Raw genomic sequence first — 22105 nt, 5'->3', positions numbered from 1 at the left:
AATAGGGTCTATTTCTAGCTTTCAGGCTCCACTGCCTTAAAACCTGTGTGGGCAGTGGCCCCTGAAGTGGGCTTCCTACTTTGTATGACGGGTGCCTGGAGCTACAGACCTAGTGCAAACCCAAGTTGGACCACTTTAGCTTCATGAGGTCAGTTGAGACAGTCAAGGTCTTGTATGGAGTTCATAGACTAACTGGCACATAGAGGTTCACAGGGTAGGGGGAGGGCAAGCTAGTCAGTTTTCTCTATACTTTTGCAGAACTAGTAGTATCTTAGGAAGGGATCTCTTGCTTTTGATGGCCAAGACAGACAGAAGTCCAACACTGAGTACTGACTACTTTGTTCTTCACTATGGACTCTGTCAGAGCCGTAGTGCCCTTTCATAGTGAGGTCCTGGGGGACCTGCTGGGAGGGAGCTCTCAGAAGGTGATTGAGTTCTTCTTGGTCTTCAGAGTCCTCCATGGTTGTGGTCCTGTTTCTCTCCAACTCTGCCTTGCCTTTTTTTTTTTTTTTTTTTTTTTTTGTATAGCCCTTGTTCTGGTTCCTTCATTGGCTTACACTGTCCACCAGCTGTGAGTTATTCTTATCAGGGTTTGCTGGCTTGTTATCTCCAGAATCTTCTCTGGCTATGGCATATGCTAAGTCCAGGCCCTATACCTTTAAATCCAGAGTTTTCCATTGCTATTAGTTACTTGCATGCTAGAGGGTTGGTCCTGTGGTCAGGGTTCCAAATTGTTTGGTTAGAGCTCGTCTTGGCTTATCAGTGTGGTCAGTTGTGCCACTGGGAAAGGGCTTGGCTGATTCTGGAGGCTGAAAGACTCCTTGGTGTTGAAACTGAGTGCTGCAGACTAAAGTACAGGGCCAGGCTGGGTGCACAAACATGAAAGAGCCGAGAGGACAGAAGAACATGTCATCTTTCAAAATTCCAAAATTTTCTGCTCCCCAGAGACAGGGTCCTACTATACAGTCCTGCCTATCCTGGAACCCACTATGCAGACCAGACTGGTCTCAAACTCTGCTTCTGCCTCCAAAGTGCTAGGGTTAAAGATGTGTGCCACTATGCCCAGTGTAAAATCAAAGAGATTAATTATTGCCAGGTTATGGTTATAAAAGAACAACAGATAGGTTGGAAAAGTTGCATGACAGTTAAGAGTGCTTGCTGCTTCTCTAGAGGACCTGAGTTTGTCTCCCACTTCGCACTTTGTTCAGGTCACAACCAGTTGCCCGTAATTTTAGCTCCAGTGTCTTGATTCCCACTTTTGACTTCTAAGTGGGGGAGGGGAGAATACATACAAGTAATTTTCCCCCTAAGATTTATTTTTTATTAATTATGTAAGTACACTGTAGCTGCTTCAGGAGTCAGATCTTATTACGGATGGTTGAGCCACCATGGGGTTGCTGAGAATTGAATTTAGGATCTTCGGAAGAGCAGTCTTGCTTTGTTTTGTTTTTTCGAGACAGGGTTTCTCTGTGTAGCCCTGGCTGTCCTGGAACTCACTCTGTAGACCAGGCTGGCCTCGAACTCAGAAATCCGCCTGCCTCTGCCTCCCAAGTGCTGGGATTAAAGGCGTGCGTCACCACGCCTGGCCGGAAGAGCAGTCTTACCCTCTAAGTCATCTCTCCAGCCCCCCATACAAATAACTTTTAAAGAACCCTTCTGCTGAAATTGATCTTTTCTGCTTTCTCTGGTCATGGGTACAAATCTACAGGTGTGATAAAGTCATATGGAACCAAACAATAAGGACATGCTGAGTTATGGTTAGGTTTGGTGCATCACTCCTGGACCAGATGGACGAGGACATAGTTCTGTTGTCTGCACTAGTGGAAACCAAGAGAAAAGTCCAGTCTCTCTGCTTTGTCTGCATTTTGAGATGGGAATCTCTAGTCCAGGCTGGCCAGAGATCCCTTACCTTCCTTTGTCTTCCCCCCCAGTGCTGGCCACCACCCACAACCTAACTATGTGCTTCCAAAATATGGAACCCAGACCTCCATTGGAGCCCTAGCCCCAGCTCAGTACAAAATGTGACGAAGCATCTATACATGTTTAAAGCACTTTATTCGCCTTCTCACTAGTCCAAGTGTGTCTTAGTCAGGTCGTGGTTCTGTCAGTAAACAAGGGCTGTGATTATTACTGAGAACCTGCATACCTGGTGCATACCTTTGTCCACACTAGGCTAGCTCAAGGCCCTCTGTCAGGCTTTTGTTTGTAAACCTTTCCACTCTCCTGCTTTATCCCCAGTGCCATCCATGGTGTATCACCATGATCTTGGTTAGTGAAATGCTTGGGAGTGTTTCTTTACTGCCTCTGTTCCAGCCCAGATAGAAGCTGTCCCGCTGCTGTGTCCAGTGCAGTCAGGGGCAAACTGGAAGGGAGTGGTGAAGGAAGGTGGAGAAGAGATAAACATACAGAAGCATAGAAAAGCCAAGATCATTTGGACTGGGCACTCAGGAGGAATGGGAACATCCCAGAAGCTCAGTGTAGTATATACAGTTTATTATATTCAGAGAAGTGGCATATATACATACATAATACATACATAATAGAGCTGAATCAAGGATGCAGGTTATGGTATACAGCTGAATGTCAAGGAAGCTGGCTTAGTTAATCTTGGTAGAGAAACAGACTTCAGGCTATAACTGGGATGGATATTTTGGGCATTTTCTGCATATTATCAACATCTGCATGTGGACCAGAGGAAAGCTGGAAAGCTTTGCCATCCCTTCTAGCCTCACTACTTGTGGAGGTATGGAGTCTTTGACATGGCCAGTAAAAACACCATACATTTCCTTGGGACCCCCCACACACAAGGCTTCTCCTTGTCTCCGTACCTCACTGACACCCGTTCCCTTCTAGTACTCTGTTCGTTGTGGGAGACTGTGTATTTGCTACCAAGCCTTGCCTGCATTTTATTTGATTCCGAGTCCCACATATTGTGAAAGAAAAGATCAACTCAAGTCAGTCTCTGAACTGTTCAGGTACTTGACAAAGCCTTATATACCACCCCTACACAGAAATAAGTGCGTGTGTGTGTGTGTGTGTGTGTGTGTGTGTGTGTGTGTTTGAACTCTATAACCCTTGATTTTTATTTTATTTTTTTCCCTTTAGTTGAGACCTAAGGCATTCAGATGGTAAAATTTTCTCAGTCCTTTTCCTTCTTAGGCCTGAGGACTTAGTAATTGAACAACTTTGGAGTCATTGAGATTTATAGAGCGTTTCAGAGTTGCTACAAGGAATTACCTTTATCTCCCACTTGGCTCTTCCCTAGGCTAAAATCTCCATCCGTTCACAGATGTGGAATTGACCTTACTACCTACACCTCTGCTCACCAAACTTAAGGCTGCTTTTGTGGCTTCACTAGTGTTCCCATAAATGTCCTCTTACTGGTCACATCGGTCACATCTTCACTTTGCCTTGTCTCAATTGATAATTGTCGTTGGCAGGTTTTTTCGCTTTGCTTTGCTTTTCCTCTTTCTTTCTTTCTTTCTTTCTTTCTTTCTTTCTTTCTTTCTTTCTTTCTTTCTTTCTTTCTTTCTTCCTTCCTTCCTTCCTTCCTTCCTTCCTTCCTTCCTTCCTTTCTTTCTTTCTTTCGTCCTAAAAACAAGAATTTTGCAGGACACTTAAAAAAAAAAAAAGAATGTTGAGGTGTACAGCTCCTGAAGATTCTATGCATTCACTCCGCTGTGGACGATAGAACCTTCCCTCTCTAGCCCCCTAGACTCGCTGGGCTACAGAGCCATGAGACATGGCTGGGAACTACAGGCTTGGGCAAGAAGGTGAATGAAAACTTCCACACCACTACCTGCATAGCTCATTTACCCCTCAAATGATTGGGGTTGTCGATTAAGTAATACCAGCCCTTTTTTTTTTTTTTTTTTTTTTTGGTTTTTCGAGACAGGGTTTCTCTGTATAGCCCTGGCTGTCCTGGAACTCACTTTGTAGAAGAGGCTGGCCTCAAACTCAGAAATCCACCTGCCTCTGCCTCCCGAGTGCTGGGACTAAAGGTGTGCACCGCCACGCCGGGCGTAATACCAGTATTAAGATATATATGCAGAATAATCTATACCCTCCCCTCCCTTAACCTACCTCCTTCCCTCCCTCCACTTCTCTGCCCCTATTCTTCAAAACTCTCCTACCTTTTTTCTCCCACACCTCCTTTCTTTCCCTTTTTATGGTACTGGAGATTGAACATAGGGCCTCATGAATATTCTAGGCAAGGACTTTAACCCCCAGCTGTACCAACTCTTTTGTTAAATGTTTATATTAAGTAATATTCTGAATTGAGTTAGTATGGGTTGAGAGGTGGAGAAACCATGTAGATAGAACTGGATTATGGGAGTGAAGATGTGCGGCTCTGTGTGGTGTGACCTGCCCCAAGAATTGGCTCCTGTACTCTGTGTGTTCTGTTTTGTAGTACTGAGTGGTTTTTAGTAGGTTGTTACCACACGTAGAAGAGTCTGGAGTTGGGGTCAAGTGAAGAGATGCTTAGGGCCCCAAAGAGAGAGCTGGAAATTTCCAGCCAAGGCTCCCACATGGTGGTGGTAATACACAAGATGCACTCGGTTAGAATTTCCAGCCAAGGCTCCCACATGGTGGTGGTAATACACAAGATGCACTCGGTTGGAGAATTTCCAGCCAAGGCTCCCACATGGTGGTGGTAATACACAAGATGCACTCGGTTAGAGAATTTCCAGCCAAGGCTCCCACATGGTGGTGGTAATACACAAGATGCACTCGGTTAGAGAATTTCCAGCCAAGGCTCCCACATGGTGGTGGTAATACACAAGATGCACTCGGTTAGAGAATTTTGATAGTTACTTGGAATGTTCAATATGTCTTCTGCTCTATCCTTTTTATGCTAATATGAGGTTCTTCATCTGAGCTCTAATATCTTTTGAGACTGAGGTGCTAAATTAGTGCTCCCAGTTTCCATAGCAGTTGGCAAGTGTTCTGTGGTGAGATGGTAGTTCTGTTATGACATCACAAATGGAGGTAGATGGCAGGAAATGTAGCCCTCCTCAGTAAGGAGGTGGAAGTTTATTTAGGCTTTATAACTAGTCAAGCAGCTGGAGTGGTTCTAAAAAAGAGACCCGTTTTTGCCTTTTAATAAGGACACAAAATTAAACTTGATACCATGATGAAAGTGATGTATCCTCTTCTGAGTGACACTCGCTTTAGAATGGCAGTAGCTTTATTCTCTGCAGATGCTGGGCATAGGAAGTTTGGGAAGTTTGGAGATTGTTGGGAGGGAGTGCTCAGAACTGAACCAGAACCACCTGCTGGGCCAGCTCCCAGCCCCAGGGACTTCTCTAGCCATTTTAGCTTTGTGTACTGTCATTGTTGGCTACATGATTCTTCACTATTTGTGATGGTTGTGTGTCAGAAAGTTAATACTGGGTTTTTGTTTGACCAAATAATGTTAAATTACTTGTAAAATTCCAACGAGGGGCCAGGAAGAGACATCCGAAGGAAAAATGTTTGTTGGGCAAGCATGAGAACCTTTATTTGGAGCCTGCATAAAACGTGCCCACCTGTAACCCCAGTGCTTAGGGTTGGGAGTTGGGGCATTCTTGAGACAAGTGGATCCTGAAAGCTCATTGGTCAGCCAGTCTAGTGCAGTAGGTGGGAGTCATGTTCTAAAAGTTAGAATTCTTGAGCCCCAAAATATAACGTGGAAAGTGAGAAGACAAATGGATGTCAGCTTGTGGCCTTTCCATTCTGCAGTGGTCAAAGAAGGACTGACTGACTGCTCACATACCTACCCAGGCAGTAGGATAGAGCTCAGGAGTGAAACCCATTTGTGTAAATCAGCCTTCTGGTATCTTATTCTGACCCAGGAATTACCATATCTTAAGTTTTAAATGCTCTTGAATAACTTTACACAGTAGATATTTGGTCCTTTGGGAGATAGACTTGAGCTGCCTGGCTAATCGGTTAGCTTTCAGTGGTTGAGTTTCCAGCACCTGGCAGACCAACAAGTGACCTTGTGACATTTTATAGCCACCCAGCCTTAACTGTCTACCTGTGTGGTGGGTTACTTTGGCTGTGAGTTGCTTGTGGCTCTGGAGATTAGATACTGTTTTCCCCTTGGATCTGCCAACTGTAGATCACCCCTCTTTAGTTTGGGGGTGGGGTGGGGAGGAGAGCTGTGACGGCAGGCTTACTTCAGTCTCACATTGCAAGTGGTGGGATTTGCTTGCTCAGTTTACTCTGACCACATGTGTGTCAGATGTGGCATGTGGAGCCATAGCTCTTTGGAACTCAATTTTTGCACAGCTTATTTCAACAACCTTTAATTCCTGCAAAACCGAAACAACCCCTTTGTAGCTGCACTCTGAATTATTTTACCATATTTGGATTTTAGTGGAATAAAAGCAGCCTTTGCCTTCACTTACTAATGTTTCAGGATGCTTGTAATTTAGAAGGATGTCTGAGAGTGGTTTGTTGGGTTGTGTTTTGACATAAATTGTGTTTAAAGGCATTTGTGATAGGATCAGACTACTGCCAGGTATCATTGAAGAGAATTTTATTTATTTATTTATTTTTATTAGGTATTTTCCTCATTTATAATATTTCCAATGCTATCCCAAAAGTCCCCCATACCCTCCACCCCCACCTCCCTACTCACCCACTCCCACTTTTTGGCCCTGGCGTTTCTCTGTACTGAGGCATATAAAGTTTGCAAGTCCAATGGGCCTCTCTTTCCAGTGATGGCCGACTTTTGATACATATGCAACTAGAGATACGAGCTCCGGTGGGTACTGGTTAGTTCATATTGTTGTTCCACCTATAGGGTTGCAGATCCCTTTAGCTCCTTGGGTACTTTCTCTAGCTCCTCCATTGGGGGCCCTGTGATCCATCCAATAGCTGACTGTGAGCATCCACTTCTGTGTTTGCTAGGCCCTGGCGTAGTCTCACTAGAGACAGCTATATCAGGGTCCTCTCAGCACAATCTTGCTAGTGTATGCAACGGTGTCAGCGTTTGGAGAAGAGAATTCTTTTAGGATCTGACTCCCAAACTTGTGTGTGCATCAATCAGACTGGTCACTGTCGCTTAACATCCTGTGAGGTTCCAGATGAACAGGGTCAAATAAGAATAGGTCCTTGAGAATTTGTCAGGGAAGTGAATGATATGCTCTGCCTATTTCAACACACAGCTCTCCTAGATTTATATTTGTGGTGTTTGTTTTGAGACAGGGTCTCACTGTGAATCCCTGGCTATCCTCAAACAAATCCACCTGCCTCTTGGGATAAAGGCATGTGCGACCATGCCCAGTTTATGGTGTGTGTGTGTGTGTGTTTGTGTGTGTGTGTGTGTGTGTGTGTGTGTGTGTGTGTGGTGTGAGGGAGAGCTTGGGGGAAAGAGACAGTGAGAAAGCATGAACAGATGTTCATATGCTGTGAATGCATGGAGCTCAGAGGACAACTTTGAGAGTTGGTCCCTCCTTCCACTGCATTTCAGAAGGAGTATGAGGGTTCTTTGGCAAGCACTTTAACTAGGGCTGAGCAGCTATATTGCACTGGCCACAGCCCTTCTGCTCAGTAACAGAGAGAGGTTTACATATAAAGCAGTTTTTAAAGAAATAAATAGTATATGTCGAGAAGTTGTATTGTGACTCTTTTAAACACAGGCAGCACTGACAGAATGCTTGAGAACTTATAAAATTTGAAGGGTGATTTGATGTCATTGAGGGGATATAGATCAAAGAGATTCTGAAGTACCCATTTCTCTTTGCCTTGCAGCTCTTATATATATGCTCATTGTTTAGAAAATTTAGACTAGGTAAATCACCAAAACGATTCTCGCTGGCTCTTACAGAGCCTTTGTCATTTGAAACCTCATTGGTTTGTCACCTGGCTGGCACTTGGGGCATAAGGCAGGTATTATTGTGAGTTCCAGGATTCCACATCCCTCAAACCCTTATCCAAGGGATTGTGGGCCAGTGTTTAAAAGTGTTAGTTTTTAGACATAGCATTCTAATACAAGTGTGTATTATTAAACTGTGAAGATTGGGTGTGATCTTAAATTTGTCTGTCTAAATATGGATGAATGTCTATTTCTTACATTTTGAGAGTTTTTAGATACAGAGATGGTGATGCAGGAGTTTAAGAGCCAAACAATAGGAGGGGACTAGCCTCAGCTCTGTCCATGGTTCTGAACGTGTGTTTTTGTGTGTGTGCACACACACACACACATTCATGCATGCATGAGCGCATGCATGTGTGTTCATGCCTGCCTGTCTCCCTGTCCCTGGGTCTGTCCCAGTCTCATGTCCATCCCTGGTAACAGTAAGATTTGGGATTGTGAAGGTTCAGCACACAGCTCCCTAGCTATTTAGAAAAGCATGCCTCCTTCGGGTAGTGAGACCCTTTTCCTGCTGCTGGGTGTTTGTCATGGCAGGGGAAAAGTGTCGCTCCTGGACAAGATGGCAGCATTTGTGGACTTGACTCAGTGTTTTGGAATGGTATATAGGGGCTGATTTAACTCCCAAGATTAGCCAGATGTGGTGGTTCCAGCTGTGGTCTGAACATCGCAAACCCCAAAATAACTGGTGGTGTCTTACTCAGCTTTGTTTTCAGATGTTTAATAAACTCAAGAAAATTGTATGGTTTTTTTATTCAAAGATGTTTTTGGTTTGTGTGTGTTTGTGTGTAGATGGATTGGTATATGTACACGTGAGTACAGGTAGCCTCGGCAGTTCAGATGAGGACATTATATTCCTGGGAATTAAGAGTTACAGGCAGTTGTGAACTGCATTGTTGGTTTGGGAACCAAGCTCAGGTACTCCCCAGAAGCAATGAATGCTCTTAACCTTAGTTCCTTGGTTAAGTTTTATTGTTTGTTTTTTTTTTTTTCAATGCTAAGTGTGGGACCCAGGAATCTTTGTGCATGCTAGGCAAAAGCTCTCCTAGGACCTATGGCCCATCTCTGGAGGATTACATTTTAATTAGTTAGGAAGCTTATTGCAAAATGACTTTCCATATCAATTATGTAAAGGTTCTTAAGTCTAAGCCATTAGCCATTTCGGAATAAGAGTAAGTAGACAGTGCACATAAACGTCTTATATATACAGAATAGTCCTTTTCTTAATTACAAATGGAGCAGATGGCCGGGCATGGTGGGCACCCCTTTAATCCCAGCACTCCGGAGGCAGAGGCAGGCGGATTGCTGAGTTCGAGGCCAGCCTGGTCTACAGAGTGAGTTCCAGGGCAGCCAGGGATACACAGAGAAACCCTGTCTTGGGAAAAAAAAACAATAACAAAACAAAACTAAACAAAAACAAATGGAGCAGATTATCATGCATTGTGACCAATATTCAATAGCCTTCAAACTTTGAAAACTTGAATTAGAATATGCAAGAGTTATGTTACAGTTAGAATTTAGTGACTACAAATTATCAAGCGTATTCTTGTGCATCTAGTCCAATTGTGAAGACCAGCTCATAAGTTTCTTCTTTTTCTTTAAAGCTGGAGATACAGATGACCCACCAAGAATTACTCAGAACCCTGTCATCAATGGGAATGTCACCCTGAGTGATGGGCACAGCAACGCAGAAGAGGACATGGAGGATGGTAAGTGCCACTCACTCACTCAGCTGTCGAGCGCTGTCAAACAACCCCACCTGTATTTCCCTCGAGTACTTCCTAGTCTAGAGTAGTTAGTTTGTTGGAGGGCCTGTCTGAGGCTGTTTGGGATCCTGTTTTTGTTTTGAATTTCCAGGCTGTGTGAAATCTCAAGGTGAGTCGCTTCTCCTCAGTCTAGGCAAGGGGTTCAAATCCAGAGCTTTCTCATGAGTGGCGTCTGCTCACACCCACAGGAGGTCTCCAGCCACCGCTAGTGTTCAGGGTGCCAGAGAGATTGTCTTTTCCCATTTGTTTGCAGCAAGATGCTTCCAGGCATTGGGATTTGGTTTTCTACTGCATTCCCACTTTCGTGTCTTACCGGTCCTACAATGAGAGCGCCTCCTAGCTCCTGTTAGGAATGAAGAAAGAGCCAAGCGTTGGGCCCTGCACTTCCTCCACTCACTTTTCTCTGTATCGGTCATGTGGAAAAACATATGCTTATGTATATATGCATGGGCATTTTGTGTCAGGGAATCATTTTTTTCTTTTGAGAAATCTTCTTTTATATCATCTTAAGAGATGTAAACATTTGCAAGCCAAAGTCCTGAGAAGGGAGCAGCCAGTAATTTTATGCAGCCCCTGGAATCTTGCAGTGTAATATGAAACCATGTTCTGTACAAGCATGTCCATCAATCCTCATGAGGGTTGTGTCCTTCCCAGGGGAGTAACGGGGCAGTTGAAAGAAACCATCAGGCACGGGCTGCACCACCAGAAGGACTGCTGTTCAGACCTCCTGCCAAAAGTTCAGCCTCCATGCGAAACTGCAGCCGCAGTTGAGAGTTCTCTCACAGTGCGGTTTACCCCTGGCAGCTGGCTGAGGCAATTTCTGAGGAAGGTAAAGAGGCGTGGGCTACACCCCGCTGCTTTGTTCCCCGTGGAGTGCGCTTTCCACTGTAGATGAAGGGCATCGGTGTGGGTGTGGTCTTATTGGTTATTGGGCGTTTGGTGGTTTCACTTTGGACACCAGAGATGCCAGGATCTTTTCAGAGAGGACATTTGGGAAAGTGGCTAGGCAGAGGTGCCAGGTGTGCATTTGGGGTCAATTTGAGTTGTATGTAGAGCTGTAGCCAAGCCCACCCCATCAGCTCTCCCAGTGCAGCTTGTTTTAAGCAATTCCTCTTACTAGGAGTGTAGGGAGAGATAGATACAGCTATGAGACAGTGGGTTATTCTGTGTATTAGAATACACCAGTGTTTCCCACTAAACCCTACCTGCTTCCTCTCTGCAGCCATAACAGACAACCAGATGGCTCTAGACATTGCTAAATGTCTCCTGGGAGCCTGGGTGGCCTAGATTGAACCATGGTTAAGAGTCAGCATTCTCTTATCTCAGGGTAAATAATATTGAATTCTTAGTACTAAGTACTCATGCTTTATCACAATACCTAAGAGTAGCAGTGGCCCAGCTTGTCTTCTTCTCGGATGGGAAAGCAGAGCAGCCAGCGGTCCTCTTGGTTTGCAGTTGGAAGTGTCTTCAGCAAGGGCTGGGCCTGGGCCTGGGCCTATTTACAGCATGGCAGAGGCAAGGGAGGGTAGGGCTCTGTTTCTGGAGCAGATCTTGGTGAGCTTTTCCGGAAGTAATGTGACTCTGAACCGCTGATGTAGGTTGTATGTGTCATGTGGCCAGGTCAGAACCTTGGGAAGTTTGAGGAGCTCTGCATTACCCATGCCTCAGCCATCCCTTAGAAACCCTGGGGTTTTCTTTTTTTTTTTTTTTTTGGTTTTTTTCGAGACAGGGTTTCTCTGTGTAGCCCTGGCTGTCCTGGCACTCACTTTGTAGACCAGGCTGGCCTCGAACTCAGAAATCCGCCTGCCTCTGCCTCCCGAGTGCTGGGATTAAAGGCGTGCGCCACCACAGAAACCCTGGGGTTTTCTTAATGATCCCTTAGACTCTGGCTTTGAACCCCTTTACTTAGATCTTTTAAAAATATATCAAACTAGGACACATGATCTAGAAAACATTGGATTGAGGCCAATTTGTAACCATATGATCTGTGACTTTATTGAGCTCATCTCTCGTGTAAGAACTTGGGTAGCTTGGCAGTGCAGACATTAGTGGAGGACACGTGTAGTTGAGGAAAAGAGCATATTTTTTAAATGCCTGTTAACAGACTAATGGGGTGGGCAGGTGTTAGAGCCTTTTTGTTGTCATATTTCTCATTTCATCAAGTATTGCTTGTCCTTAGATGAGAGGTTTTAGAGCAAACACATGGGCTATGAGGACCTAGATAGAGGTGCATTAAGTTGTAGGTGTCTAGAAACAACCCATTTCTTAAGAGTAACAGACTTGTAAAATTTGTGTTAGAATGACTAGTATGTCAGAAGGTTTGAGAAGACATCCTTCTAGAGTCGCCATATGGAGAAATTAATCCCTTTAAAACCTGAAGTGTCCTGTCTGTGTGCTTTCTCTACAGAGTTGAGGCCAGGGCAGTCCACTCAGAGTTGTTTTAAGTGGATCTAACTCCCACTCCCATGTGCCACTGTATTCATTCTTGGGCAGAGACCCTTGTCAGATTGGTCAGTCTCGAGGAATTCCCTCTAGGAGGACTGTGGATAGGTTTCAGGTTTCCTTAGGCTGTTAAAAATTCTCATTTGTCCTACTTGTTTGAGCACCAAGGGCCTTGTTCATCATGTCAGCTCTAAGATTGGATTGTATCCCAGCCCCCAGGTTACTCACAAGAAGTTTCAACTTCCTTAGCCTGTTCTAAGAATGTACCTTCAGTATAATGCACAAATCCGGTGTGACATCTAAGGAAGCAGACTAGTGAATAGGGACCACGGACAGTGCCAGGTTCTATTTTGAAAAGATTTGCACATTAAGATCAATGTCACCACTCACTTTTTTTCCCTTGACATTTAAAAAATAGTTTGTCGATTTGACTAATGTGTGGCATGGAAGAACAAAAAAAATTGTAGTCTGCTCCAATTTTTGTGGGTATAAATATAATCTTACAAGTCTGAGTTACAGGGACAGGCTAGCTTTATTGTAGTGTGCACTGCCCCTGTCCTTGGCATCTCCACTGATGACATGCATCATGTCAGCATGCCTCAGTTTTCTTTTCTGTAAAGTGGAAATTAATGCTGTTCAGGTGCAATTTGTATGTCCATTAAACCATGTTGCTAACCTTTTCTGCTAAGTCCTTTTAGGCAAATTCATAGGCAGAATTCTTCCCCCTTCAGGCAGGTGCAGGAATATCCAACCCAGTAGACGTAGGTCAGTCATGAGCACCCTGACGCAGCTTCCTGGAGCTGCTCTTCCATTGCGTTCCTGCCCTGACTGAGGGAGCCGGGATGTGCTTGGTTACAAAAACGGGGTGAGGGAACATTGACAGACCTCGGTAAAGAATACCCTCTTGTGAGGACTGATGGACATGTTTTCTTAAGAACAGACCCAGGTAGTTGCAAACTTCTAGCAACTTTAGTATATCTAGAACAGGTGATTCCACAAACCCATGTTATGTGCAGTTTGGAGATGGAAGGGTTGTGGGGCTCTATTTTGATGGCCTTCAGCACTCTGGGAATGTAAGGAGGGGGCAGGGTGTTTGTGTAAATTAACATGCTCTTCATAAGTCTAGTTATACATAGTCCTCTGATTATGTTCTGGGACCCAGTAGCCAGGGAAGTCAGTACCTGATTCTATATGGGGGAGGTGGCCCTCAGTTCCTACCAGTCAGGGAGCAGGTTTCTCTTTGTTGCAAGATAGAAAGCATAGAAAGTGATTCCTTCAGACCCTTCCGCAGCCCCTTGGTTTCCTGTGAATTTTGTCATGTTTTACTGGTGCTTGTCAGTAGCAACTGTGACAGAGTGGCTGTGGACGACGGCTCACTCGCTATAGCTTGAGAAGCAAGCAGTAAGACATTCCTGAGACTGTATCAGCTTCACTGGCCTGTGGCCACTTGCCAGTGATGGGTGAATGGTGCCCTCTTTTAGATGATACATTTTTGATTGAGACACTAAACCTCTGAGCAGAGGCAGTGGAGGGGCAGAAACCTTCATTCTTGTGCTAATATTCATATTGGAAAGAACTTTAATTTCTCTGTAAACAAATTGCTACCATAAGGAATCCAGTTTCTTATTTTACAGTTTTAAGCTTGAGGGCCTGTTAGCCCTGTGCTCTACTGTGCTCCTAACAAAGCGGATGGCCTCTTCCCTCCTCTACAGTCAGTCCCACATACATACAAAAGTATAAGCATAAGCCCTTCTTTTTCTTCACTCCCAAGTCTGTCCCCTCAGTTGATTTCCAGGTGTGGGGGGTGAAAACTGAAGTAAAGTTCATCCCCCTAAACCCTTAGTTCTCTGAGGGAAGGCAGGCGTGGGTGAGTGGACCCTCTGCTAGCATCCAGCTGTGTAGAAACTGTCTTTATTAGTGCCTTTTCATACGCTGGAAAAGCCACTTTCATTTCCCAGAGGCATCAGCAGTTGGACTGGATTGAGATCTTGTAGAGCAGTTTACTGCAGTGTTGATATGCTTTTGGTTAATGCCCTGGCTCTGTGATTGATGGCATGTTTTCTTGCAGACACCAGTTGGCGCTCCGAGGCAACCTTTCAGTTCACTGTCGAGCGCTTCAGCAGACTGAGTGAGTCGGTCCTTAGCCCTCCGTGTTTTGTGCGAAATCTGCCATGGAAGATTATGGTGATGCCACGCTTTTATCCAGACAGACCACACCAAAAAAGCGTAGGATTCTTTCTCCAGTGCAATGCTGAATCTGACTCCACGTAAGAGTTTAACTGATGCAACTACAAATGCACACATTTCTGGAGGCCAAGCTCCATCAGTCTCGCCCAGTTTTAGTTTCTTTGTCACTCTGTAACAGTCCCTTTTCTTTTGGCTCTGGGGATGGAACCCAGGGACTCCTACAGAAGCATTCTACTGCTGAGTTACAGCCCCAGCCCTGATTATAAAGAGTGTAATAAAAAAGTAACTTTAGTATGTAAGTGCCCATCAGCATGGACTGCGTCCATTTGGACTCTGCCAGTCACTGAACTGTCCCCTTGTCCCCAGAAGCAGATGCCTTAAGTGTGACTGTAGCTTACACAGCTAGCCCTTCTGTCCTCTGAAGGCTTGTGCCTATGGGCTAGCTGGAAAGCACACCTCACAGATGTTAGTGAGGTGTTTAAAAGCACGGATTTGGCCTAGTTATGGGGGAAAGTTTTGGTCATGCTTTTCAAAAGGAGTTTTATTTTTTAAAGTGTCTTAATACCAGTATTTGGGAAATGGAGGCAGGAGGTTCAGTTCAAGGCCAGCCTGGATTAAATGAGACCCTGTCTCAGTAACTGAGAAACAAAGACATCTTGGAGGTCCTTCCAATTACACGAAAGGGGTTTCATGGTATATGAGTCTTTCAAACTTTACCCCTTTGGTTTAATCTCAGAAGTGTGTGGTTCTCCTTTTAGTCCACATCCTCGCTGTAAACTCCTGTTAGTGTGACAGTTGGGAGAGGGTGTGTGTGGGCTGTAGAGATCCCTTTGTCTGCACCAAGGAGCCAAACGCTGTGCTTAGGCCCCATGACCCTCCGATTCTGGTGTTTGGGAACCCAGAGGAAAGTGTTCACCAGGAGATAGCAGCTTTGGTTGTTCTGAACATACTCCCAGGAAGAACACAGTTTATTTCCGTCTCTTTTAATGTTTGAGAAGTGCCAAGCTAAGCTTGCGAGTGGTAGCGGTAAACGGTTGCCCAGTACAAGCTCACAGGGTGGGCTTACAGCCTCAGCATTGCTTCTTCCCCTCAGAAAGGTGTGAAATCAGCTTTATCTGTAGTGAAGGACCACATACAGATTAAGGTGGTTCTTGTCTCTGGTAGTAAATTGATTGGCCCAGACTGAACTGCATAGATGGAAGTCATGGACCCGCCCTCTGGTGTTCTGACTGGCAGGACATGCTTCTGTGCCTGAACTCTTGATACATAGGGCAGGTGTCCTGCTGCAAGCTCTGCTGGGAACACTGCATTGTGGTAGAACCCAGAGGTGCATCCATCCTCGGTTATGGATGGAAGGAGGAAGGGAAGGGTTTTGCTTTGTTATTAGGATAGACTTGAGTTCACAGTAATCCCCTTGCCTCAACTTCCTCAGTGGTAGAGACTGTGTGTGTGCTACCATTTCTTGCTCACCCACTGTTTTATTATTGTATCCCCTGTCACAGGGATTTCTCTGTACATGACATGCAACCACTGAGGCACACCCCTCACCTAGCCACAGTTTCGTAAAACCTAAGGCTGATATTTAAAGTTCAGGCAGGAACAAACCCAAGCCAGGTCATGGTACACACCTTAATCTTACCTCACAGAAAGCAGAGAGGCAGGTAGATCTGAGTTCTAGTCCAGCTAGAGTTACATGGCGAGATCCTGTCCTCAAATAATAAACTAGAACTGTGAGCTACTGCAGTTGTGGCTTCAAATCCTTCTATCCTATCCAGGGTAGATTTTCATGTGCTGGTTCTGGTGTTTTAAAGACGTGTGGGTCTCAGTTAAATATGCCGGTTAAGGTTCGGTGGGTTTTGTTTCCTTCTGCAATAGGTCGTGGTCCTGCCACGCACAAGCAGTGCTGAAGATCATAAATTACAGGGACGATGACAAATCATTCAGCCGGCGAATCAGTCACTTGTTCTTCCACAAGGAAAACGACTGGGGATTCTCTAATTTCATGGCCTGGAGTGTAAGTGACAGTGTTTAGACTCAATATCTCAACTGGTATTGCCTGGTCTTGTTCTTTTTATCTTCAAAAACCTTGCTTTGTGAGTTTAGCAGGTAGACACCTGGAAGTTGGTGTGGCTTTCTGGCATTATGTGTTCAGTATATATAAAGATTCCGGTTGCAGCCTTTAAATTTTTACTTACTATGCTGTGTGTACATGGTATGCAAGCTTTATTATATGCAAATAACTGAGTGTAGGCATACATGAACTAAGGTGTGGTCCATTTGTGTGGGTTCTGTGTATTCAGCTCAAATCATGGGTTTAGGCTTAGATGACAAAGTACCTGCTGTCTGTGTCATCTCACTGGCTCCTCAGGCATGGCTCTGCCCTTCCTGACAGGGTTTCTCTGTGGCCCTGGTTGTATTGGAACTCTCTAAGTAGACCGGGCTGGCCTCTGCATCCACATCCTGAGTGCTCAAGTGCTGAAAATAGAGGTGTGGGCCACCACCATCTGGCATTGAGTATGAAGTTTTAGAGTATCTTTCACAAACTTGTTTGTATGTGTGTGAGGGTGCCACAGGGGCCAGGACTGCTTGTCAGATTCTTTGGGGTCAGAGCCATGGCATTTGTGAGGTGTGGGTGTTAGGACCAAATTCTGATTCCCATGACAGCAGCAAGCCTGTTAGCAGAGCTGTTTCTCCTGCCCACTGAAGCATGTTTTAGTCACATGGTGGAAATCCTTCCTGGTAGGGGTGACCTTTCTTGGGGCCCCTTTCTGAAGAAGTGGCTAGTGGTGGGTTGCTCTCTAGTTAGAGTACTTTAGACTCTCATCAGCTCACTCAGGCTGTAACGGAGAACCCTGAGCACCTTGATCTTTGCAAAGCTCTTAGGGGTCATACTTAACAAAAAAGGATCACTTCCAAACTAGGGCAAAGGTGTGGGAAAATTTTAAAGGAGTGCCCCATTAAATTTTGAAGAAGTGCTTTACTGAGTGCAGAGTACAAAGACAGTCGCTTCTTCTGGGGAAGGTGGATCTTGTGTGTTCTTATGCGAGTTGATATTTTTATTTTACAGGAAGTGACTGATCCTGAGAAAGGATTCATAGATGATGACAAAGTCACCTTTGAAGTTTTTGTACAGGCAGATGCTCCCCATGGAGTTGCGTAAGTTTTTGTCCAGTTAGGTACTCCCTCCTGTGCTGTTCTGTGACGCCCGAGAGTATGCCTGAGAGAGTTTGCCCCAATACTCAACAATATAGTTGCCTACTTTATACCCTCACCAGTGGGTTTTCCACCAGCCAGCACTGGTTTTCCAGTCACAGTCTTATCTATAAAGAAACCAGGGCCTTCATGTATGTGGCTGTTGCTTTTATTTTGAAGCCTGCACAGGTATGAAAACCTGTCACAGGAAATGTACTGGGGACTACTGACAGGTAGGTCCCTTTGTAGGTGTGAGGCTCTACTCTGGGCTGTTGGCCAGGCCCTGGGACTGCAGTCACTCATCCTCTCTGGTGTTGTCAGTGCTCCTTTGTCAGCATGCTAGATATGTAAGAGGATCAGAAGTTTGCCTGGAAGAAGTAGTGGGTTTCTGTTTACCAGTAGATTTCTCTCTGCTGGGCGGTCACATAGGTTGAAAATAATCTGGGACACAGCTTAGACTACCATTTTAAGTAGCCATTCAGCATAACAAAGAGGTGCTGCCCTTGAGGTTTAAAAAATGCATTCTAAAACTTGAAGATCTACACTTCCTGTCTTCTCCTGCATAAATTTATTTCTATAGATTTGGTGATGGGGTTGTCTGCCACATCTTACACATTAGGCATTCATATTTTTGGGGGGTGTGTGTGTGTTAGAGAGAGAGAGAGTGATTGATTGATTGATTGATTGATTGATCGATCGATCGATCGATCGATCTGTGGTCACATTTGATGTAAAGGGTAATCCCCGGTGTCTGAGTGCTGATCTTTATAAATGACAGTGGTGCTGAGAACTGTTAGGAGACTGTTAGGTGAATGCTGAAATTGAATTTGAATGGCTACGGCAGTGAAAGATCCGTGTGTTGTGAGACCTCGGTTCCCAGTGTTGTGCCTAGAGGAATGGTCTGTGTTCCTTTGTCAGCATGTTAGATAGCAGAAGATGACATGTGATGGTGATGCTCAGCTGCACAGATGCCAGGGCAAATGGCCAACTGAGCCCTATATATTGTAGAAGCCAGGTGTCCCTGGCAGTGGACCTTCAAACTTGGACTGTCTTTCAGGTGGGACTCAAAGAAGCATACTGGCTATGTCGGCTTAAAGAATCAGGGAGCAACGTGTTACATGAATAGCTTGCTGCAGACCTTGTTTTTCACAAATCAGTTACGAAAGGTAAATGAATAGTATTCCTTTCAGCAGCTTTTTGCCTTCTCTTCTGCAAGGTATGTTAAAGGCCCAGCAGATACTCTCTTACCTCCCAGACAGCAGCCCTTTTTTCTGCAGGGAGGCCTTGCCAGGATGCCTTTAGTCTCTGGTGGTGGTGGGGTCCACCTGCTCTTGGAGCTAACTTATGTGATCAAATTTAAAAATACAAACACATAATGATAACAATTAATTGATTTTTAGGGCTAATGTTTTTACCTTTAAAGTATATTCCCAGGCTCTCTCTGACCTTATTTAGAGTCTGTGTAGTACTGGCTGTCTTGTAGCTGACAGGCTGGCCAGAGATCTGCCTGCCTGGTTAATGTGGAGTGCTGGGATTAAAGATAGGTGGCACCACAGCCAGCCCCACACCCTCTTCACAATGTTAGGGAGAGGAGGTGTCTACACATGTTCCTAGACTGGCTTTAGTCACTTAGTAGTCTTTGTGGTTCTCCTGCCTCAGCTTCATAATAAGCAGTTTGAGTCTAATGATGGAGGGTGGTGCTTTTCTGACTGCAGACAGTATGGAGTGGGACAGAGAAGGTACTTGTATGTGTATCTCATCTGCTCGCTTCTGCGACAGCTGCTCTCTGAGGTGGAATCTCGCAGAGTGGTAGCTTGAGTGCCATCTGCATTTCATCATCTCTGGTTCCTACACACTGGCAGGGTTAAATGTGCACCGCCCCAGGGAGTGCCGGGGGTGAGCTGTAGGTGACTTAAGTTTTTTTGCATTCTCTTTTGTTTTTTTCTAAATTGTCTCTACAGACATTTGATGGTTTTACAAACTTGAGCCCCTAGCAAATTGCTTTACTCCTTATGATATTAGAAATGATACTTTTATCTAAAATTAAACACTTCTAAATCAATTCTTTTAGGCTGTGTACATGATGCCAACAGAGGGCGATGATTCATCTAAAAGCGTCCCTTTAGCATTACAAAGAGTGTTCTATGAATTACAGCACAGCGATAAGCCCGTAGGAACAAAAAAGCTCACAAAGTCATTTGGGTATGTATCAGCAATCCACCTCCATTCTGCTTTCTGTGTAAGGGACAAGAGTGGAGACAGGAGTGACCCGGCATCTGGCTCAGGCTCAGGCAGGCTCACGGCTGGCCGCAGGGCTTCTATCCTTTCCCTCTTTGGAAGTAAGGCTTTGTGTTAGAGTTTTTCCTGAAAGATTTCACCACTTCGCTTTTTGACAAAGGGGCGTGTCTTGCATTGAAGTGTATGTGACTTGTAGTTACCACCTTTTAGATTTTAAAAAAATTTAAAATTTTCACTGACTACTAATAAAATTCAGTTTAATCTTTGCATTATGACAATCCCCAAGATACTCTTTACATACAAAAAAACCCACCCACTGAATTTGAGGCTAGAGGTTAATTGAATTTAGTTTGCAGTCTAGATTGCGTCTTAATTTACTCCCTTGAAATTCAGAAATTGAAATGTCGATCCTCCTTTTCTCTTTGAAAGGTGGGAAACTTTAGATAGCTTCATGCAACACGATGTTCAAGAGCTTTGTCGAGTGGTAAGTTTCAAGCAGTAACTATTCGGTTGTCAAAGTGAATGTTTGAGACAATGCTGGAGGTCTTTACCAAGTAGTTTTACAACTAAGACCATTTACCTTGGTTTAGGACTGATGTGTAGGCCAGAGTTAAAAGAGTGCTGGGATCCCACCAACATGCCTGGTTTAGGGCTCGTGTAGTTTCGAACTGTGGGAAACTGAGTCAGAAGGTGATGTGATGCTGGGGAAGGTTGAACAGATGTAGCTGTGAGTAGTGGGTTTCTCATTGATTGCCTGAGCATATACAAAGGAGTCACAAAGCGAGGGAAACTCACTTTGATTAGGCAGCTGCAGGACTACAGAGGTGGTGCTGTTGCCTGTCCCCATTAGTCACTAGTCATTCCTTCCTGGATTGAGGAAGGACATAGAAGCGTGCTCACGCAGACTTGGAATGGATGTTCAAGGTGATTGGCTGGGCAAGGTGTGTTTTCTTTTTTGCAGCACTAGCTGGATTGAATCAGTTCATTAAATATCCATGGACAAACCAGTCAATCCTGTTGACAGGCTCAACCTCATTAATCTCTTGGTGTGGACCATTCCGAGTTAAGTTTAGTGATCAATTTACATGCTTTTCCACAGAGGTAAAATAAACATAAAAAATGCTTCTAAAGGCACTCGAGATTACTAATTCATCCCAAAGACTGTGTAAAAGGTTAACATCAACTATTGCATGGAGATATTTTTTTGTAAAAGCAACAAAATCCAGCCAAGAAAGATTTTGTATGTTTTTTTTTTTAAATAATTGCATGCCAAAGGTAATATATTTATAGTCTAGAAATTCTTTGACTGTTGGCATTTCCAAGTAAAGTGCTAAATTACTATGTGTTACTCAAGTATAAGTTGTTTTTAATGCTCAAATCTTCTCTTTCAGTTGCTTGATAATGTGGAAAATAAAATGAAAGGCACCTGTGTAGAGGGCACCATTCCAAAGTTATTCCGAGGCAAAATGGTGGTATGTGAGCATTAGCTTTAAAGAATGGCTTGAGAGACTGAATGTAGCCTGACAGCCATGCTGACGCTGCCCTCTCTTTACTTACAGTCCTATATTCAGTGCAAAGAAGTAGACTACCGTTCTGATAGGAGAGAAGACTATTATGATATCCAGCTAAGTATAAAAGGAAAGAAAAACAGTAAGTCTTGTTTCCATGTTTCATTGCTGCTCTCGCTCAGTGTCTCATTAGGAACAGGCGTTGTGTTATAATTAAGGTTACATGCAGGGAGTGACATCTTAAGCATACAGCACATTGGGTGACTACCTGCTTCTGTGTATCCAACTCTCAAGAGCAGTGTGTCCAGCTGCCTGGAAGCCTCTTGTGGCCTGCCCAATCCCTGGATCCCCCTCCCCCCATCAGAGGAAACACCTCTAGCATTCAGCAACTTGGGCTGGCCCGGTTGTAGTCTGAGCCTTTTTCAGCATCTTGTTCATGTGTGCTTCATGTGTTCCTTACAGGACCAGTGGCTTGATCATCACCTAGTGTTCATTTTAGGGGCCTTTATGTACCGGTATATTGCTTCTCTACAGGTTCAGGCCATTGCTCTCATTCATTTCCTGCTTGCATTTATGGCAGGCTCAGCATCATTTATCTCATGGTGTGGACTGATATACCTAAGTCTAGTGATAGTGTATGTGCTTTTCCGCCAGTCAGTCACGCCAGTGTAAAGAATGATTCTGTGTATCTCATTGTAAAGCCTGTTTAACAGGTTAGGCTCCTCTGATGTAGATGAGTTTTTCCTGGGCATAGATTGGATTGCCAGGGGTTTTATTTGTACCACTGTCTTCCAGTTGGGTCCCCTTTCCTTTGTTAAGCTGGAGTTTCTGATCATTGTGCGTAAGCATCACCATCTTCACGTCTTGTGCTGCTGCACGGGTCTCCTTTGCTGATTAGTTCTTACTGTCTT

The 22105-nt window shown here is 44.5% G+C and overlaps 1 protein-coding gene across 3 annotated transcripts in view; it reads left to right on the top strand.

Moving 5' to 3' along the window:
• Window positions 1-22105, top strand: part of Usp7 (ubiquitin specific peptidase 7) — a 53571-nt gene that overhangs the window by 15029 nt on the left and 16437 nt on the right. The window contains exons 1-10 of one of the 3 annotated variants that reach the window (XM_021185632.3): window positions 3728-3773; window positions 9466-9570; window positions 14138-14336; window positions 16132-16270; window positions 17324-17412; window positions 18506-18614; window positions 19520-19650; window positions 20116-20170; window positions 21078-21158; window positions 21246-21336. In XM_021185632.3, coding sequence (XP_021041291.1) covers window positions 3743-3773; window positions 9466-9570; window positions 14138-14336; window positions 16132-16270; window positions 17324-17412; window positions 18506-18614; window positions 19520-19650; window positions 20116-20170; window positions 21078-21158; window positions 21246-21336 — 1030 coding nt within the window. In that variant the 5' untranslated portion in view covers window positions 3728-3742. Of the gene's footprint in view, window positions 1-3727; window positions 3774-9465; window positions 9571-10281; window positions 10457-14137; window positions 14337-16131; window positions 16271-17323; window positions 17413-18505; window positions 18615-19519; window positions 19651-20115; window positions 20171-21077; window positions 21159-21245; window positions 21337-22105 lie in introns of those variants that run through there. The other 2 variants (XM_085832375.1, XM_021185633.3) reach the window with 2 other exon arrangements.

Source organism: Mus caroli, unplaced genomic scaffold (genome assembly GCF_978045245.1).
Source record: "Mus caroli unplaced genomic scaffold, Mus_caroli_1 scaffold_17, whole genome shotgun sequence".
In the NCBI taxonomy this organism is placed as follows: Eukaryota; Metazoa; Chordata; class Mammalia; order Rodentia; family Muridae; genus Mus; species Mus caroli.
The sequence above is the reverse complement of the archived record's forward strand: the minus strand, read 5'-3'. Positions and strand labels throughout refer to the sequence as shown.